The sequence below is a fragment of the Opisthorchis viverrini genome (genome assembly GCF_000715545.1).
Source record: "Opisthorchis viverrini unplaced genomic scaffold opera_v5_20, whole genome shotgun sequence".
In the NCBI taxonomy this organism is placed as follows: Eukaryota; Metazoa; Platyhelminthes; class Trematoda; order Opisthorchiida; family Opisthorchiidae; genus Opisthorchis; species Opisthorchis viverrini.
In genome coordinates this window covers 225,660-230,491 of record NW_008751676.1, presented here as the reverse complement: position 1 = coordinate 230,491, position 4,832 = coordinate 225,660, and the positions used below count along the sequence as shown (strand labels likewise).

At 43.3% G+C, this 4,832-nt stretch overlaps 1 protein-coding gene across 1 annotated transcript; it reads left to right on the top strand.

Annotated features, from left to right (window-relative positions):
* Positions 1 to 696: 696 nt before the first annotated feature.
* Positions 697 to 1,656, top strand: T265_12869 (hypothetical protein; the record flags this gene model as incomplete). Its single annotated transcript, XM_009165971.1, has 1 exon — positions 697 to 1,656. A coding segment is annotated over one exon (960 nt), but the record flags the coding sequence as incomplete, so codon positions are not given.
* Between the last annotated feature and the right edge of the window lie 3,176 nt (positions 1,657 to 4,832).

The window sequence follows — 4,832 nt, the reverse complement described above, 5'->3', positions numbered from 1 at the left end:
TGAGAGACCACCAGAAAGCAAGATGCCCCGACCCGTGATGGATGGAGTCAAAAGTAGCTTAAGTTACTAAAGTAGGCAGTGATTTTCTGCAGGAAATTAGACCGATTTCTCAATCCATCATGTTTCTGGTCAACACGACTTTTGAGACGAAAGCCAATTGGCTGGGTCGTGTTATAGTATCTCGTACCTTTGCCGAGTGAATTGGCGGAATTGTCTATCAGCATCACTCCTTGATGACCTCTACATGAAATTTTGTCGCCTTAGAGATAGCGTACCAAACTGAAACATCACAGTTCGAAAGTATGGACTCGTGTTGGGTTTTGGACTGCGTTAAGCGGAATCCTGCATACAGACCAACTTACCACACTCAGTCGCTTTATTGGTCAAACGGTCACTCCACTGGCTGGTTCAGCACAGGAATGAGATTCGATAAATCGAACAAATGGTTTCAGCAGCCAACCGCTGGTTGGTAATTTTGCGTCCGGATGTTTGAATTTCCATCGATACATGCATTTTGAATACGATGCGCTCTAATTTTTTCGACTTGCTACTATCGCCTGTATAAACTTGGTCGTACTGTTCTAGTTAACCGCAACCAACATGGAACAGCAGCTCTTGTTTCTAAAATAGTACGGTTTGAATTCATCCCAATTCGTGCATTCATTTACTCTCGAAATCGATTTTGTCTTTGTAGGCATGATGCACAAGCTACACACTCCAGATCTGTTGAGCGACAAAATATCTTCCCGATTCGTGGCACTGATAGGAAACAGCCATCCTGGATCCATTACACCATTGTGGAACACTCTAATTCACAAACAGATGCAACATCGTCCCTGCGTCGTAGTCACTTCAGGAGAACTCAGTTACAGCTGTTTAAAGGGTGACTGCCCCAATCTTTATTTCTTGCACACTGATGATATCGACAGTTCGGAGGGAGCTTTCAAGAAGCTTCGTGATATTGTTTCCAACAGGGATGACTCACAACTGGTGTGTCTATTTATTGAATGTATTCCTTGGTTCTTTCTTGACTGTCCTAATGATTTCGAATTTGGGTTTTACACCCGCCACGTAATCTCTCTTATGTTTGACCTGGCAATCCATCCCATGGTAAAGCGACTGACTGTTGTTTTCAATCCCATTCGGAGTACCACCGGCGCGTTTCTTTCATACTCTTCAGATATTTGTACAACTTTGGAGCAGTGTGCCACATCTATCCTTCGGTGTGGGAAGCCCGACTCTGTTACCTCTGGCCGCAACGAATGCTGCGTGCAACTACCTCTCACTGTTTTCCACAAGCGATCAGCCCAATATGCGTTTTCTCACCTAGCTGATGAACAACCGTCTATCGTTAATAAACCAGCTCTATTTGAGCAATTAGTAGTCGATATTGACGTTAATCTCCTGGAGTTTGTTGGATTTCACCGTGTGGTAAATGATCTAGATCAACCAACTACGCAACAACAGCCTGAAGCCTCGTTTGCTCTGCAAGTAACAGACAGTGAACGTATTGCACGCGCTCAGGTGGCCTTACCGTACGAATTCGCACAAACTGAACTCAGCTCTAGTCATCCGGTTGACGACGTTCAAATTCATTATCAACCTGACTGTTTCGACGATTTTGATGATGAGGATCCGGATGATGACCTGAACATTTAACTTTCGTTTTCGTGGACGATTTTGGTCCGTCTCCTGTACATATTTGCAAATAGACAGCCACTTCGTTTTCTGGGTGTACTCGTTGAAGCGAAAATCCACGACTCGGTGACATCTACTCAGTAAAACCCGCAACTATCGTGTGTACTACGAGCTGGTTAACTGCGTACCAAAACGTTGGTTACTGCCCCTCGCAGGCGTTAGGGTGTAACTTCTGGAACTAGAAACCTCAGCGGAATGCTAACCATTCAGATTTCTAGTGTATCTGGAGTACAGTTGCCAGTCAGATACAGTACTTTAGAAGAATTACCGTATACTCTCGCACGTGGTCTCTATAAGGTAATATTTTAGTGCTTACTTGCTCAGATGATACGAGCACACTGATGATGTAGCGCGTATCGATCATAGATGTGCCATGTATTCATTAAAATAACAGGTTCGCGACATTACTGTCGAACACATTCGTATGTCACAGAACTCTCACTTACAGGAAATCGCAGTACGAAAATTTAGGAACAGGAAGTAAAATTCTCTGTAGAATTAGGGGGAGACTGAGCCTTTTCTGTTTGGCCCGCTTTTCTTCGCAACACAGTGACTGTTCTTGAGGATGCTCTGTCGAGCGTAAGCCTTGCCAATGATCTTAAGTGGAAGTTACAGTTTTTAAACTTATCTGAAGGTTTTCCTCAGCAGAATTTCAGGTGTCCCCGATTTCGAGTTACACTTTTCACTTGATCGTAGATAAAGGGGTGCGAGATGCAGGCTTCGACTAATCGTGATACCCTAACCGGTGGAGCTTGTTTCGCACCAGATTTCATTCTACTACAGCAGTATTTGCTCTTCAGAGGACGTCATTTTTCGGGAATCAGTCTTCCTGTTTAAATCGAAGGACGTGGACAGTACGGTTGAAATTCGTCAAAATGCAGTCTGTTTAGTGCTCAGATCTGGTGGCCGTAGGTAACACAACACCCCGGCATACTGCATTATTGCTGTCTATGAACAAGTTATGTTTTCTCTGGATGAGTTTTTCAAGATGACCGAGTGCCACGCTGCCTCTTGAAACTTTCGCGTTAATTCCGTGACCAGGCGTCATATATAATTATACTTTTGCAAACAGTTTCCTTATGATTGGAATCGGTTCTTACTAATATCGAGGTAAACACATTTGGGGAGTTGTAACAATTTTTCAAGAAATAAAACATTTTGTCACTGTGCAGAACTTGAAACGACAACGATCTACCATCAGCAATCTTTAATGGGTGAGTTTGATGGTACTTGCATTTGACCGTTGGTAAATAATACAAAATCCCAGGAGCAAATATAAAGAACACGTCTCTTATGTGGGTTTCCGTTCAGCTGATTCTGATGAGTGAGCTAGCCTCTATGCAGCCTATTCGGTTAAAGAATGCCACAGACGACTGATGGACGACTGGCCAACATCGGCAAATGAGTAGTTATCACAACATACATACATGCATCACAACATACAATTCGCTATTCAAATAAGCTATGAGCTTGGTGAAAATTCGTGGACTGGGCTAAACTGAACTACTCCGAAACTGTCCAGGGTTTCAAACTTCAATAATCGTACTCAGTGCCTTAGTCTTAATTTTTAGGCTCGGTGCTGCAAACGCTCAGTGATTTTTTTTACCAAAACAAGAGTGATTTCTCCGGAGAAAACAATGAGGAAATTCTGGATGAAAAGCTTTATTGCATTTTGCCTCGTGTGCTTAGTCATTGTCCACCAAGTTGCTTGGTATTTATGCCTTATTAAGGGCTATTGCAATACGTGTGTTCATTGGCTTTCTGTCAAATGGCACAGGTCCGTCGTATTTCACAGGCTGCCCAATTACCGGATAGTCCTCTTAATACGTTACACATTTAGAGATCCAGATTGACGGTCGCAACATAGTGTAGAATGTTGAAGCAGTATTTAAGAGGGTGCTGAATCGAACAGGCCGCCGGTTGCCCAAGTAGGGAGCATGCAGATGCAGAGAAACTTATCCTCCAGCTCTTACTACTAAATGGAGACCTGATTGGTCAGTGACCCGAATGTTCTGTCTCCTGGATGACAAATTTACCCACTTACTGCTATCCTGTTTTGGAATGACTGTCTGAAAAGACTACTCAACGGTCGCTTCCTCTTAGATGGTGATTACTGTTGAGAGGAATCTGTCCGTTGGAAGCGTCCCTAAAGAACTGACCAGAATGTTTCATGGATAGTTCCATGGGGGAGAAAGGATTTTACGAAGATTTGAAGAACACTGCAATTCTGCTGAAAACTGTCCACAAACTTAGAATTCGGTAAAATTTCTTTGTGGAGGGGTGAAATATTAGAGATAAATTAGGGAGTGGTGAAATGTTCAGAGATCAATGTACTTGTCTGAACGATGTTGACAAATAAGTTCGTCTGCTGGCGTGGGATACAACGGTACGTCTACGTCTTTTCAGATGAAATTGCAACCTCCTTCTCACCCTAAATAGATTGGATTTAGATGACGGTGGCCGTTAAGCCACGTTAATTTGAGCCTCCAATGATATTTTGGACCTACTCGGAAAAAGCTTTTCTCGGTCTCTAAACGAAGACCACTGTGACATGACAATGGGTAAAACTCATATTTTGTGGTTTCTGGCCACCTCAAGCTTCCGTGGAATTAGCCGGACGACAGGTGAACCCACTTCTTGGGTTTGCCATTCTGACCATTGTGGGGAGGGTAATTCTCCTCTGAGTGACGTGTTTGGTCTTTGGAGTGGATTAGGAATGGGGTCTCTGGAAACATCAACCACGAGCTATGTCTGAAAGAACCGTACCCAAGTGGTCCTATTTGAGAGAATAGTATCCTTTTGAAGTGGACTGCTGTAATCAGCAAGACAACGACAATTAACAGGCAGTCGATAAACATGGATATCTTACCTTCTAGCACAAGGTGCAATGAGGCGACAGTGAACATGATGGCTTAAGCCTTCAGATCCATAATAATCTCAAAAATAAAAATCGATCAAAACGGAGGAATCCCTTGGCTGGGAACCACTGATATCACGGTAGTTCACACGATCATTATGGAGACAGACTGAGTTGTTTGACCAGGTCATGGCTGGTGAGTCAGCAAACGGCCGCTTATATTTTGGCAGGTATTTGCAGGCCGGAACTATGTTCTACGTAGTATATATATATATAT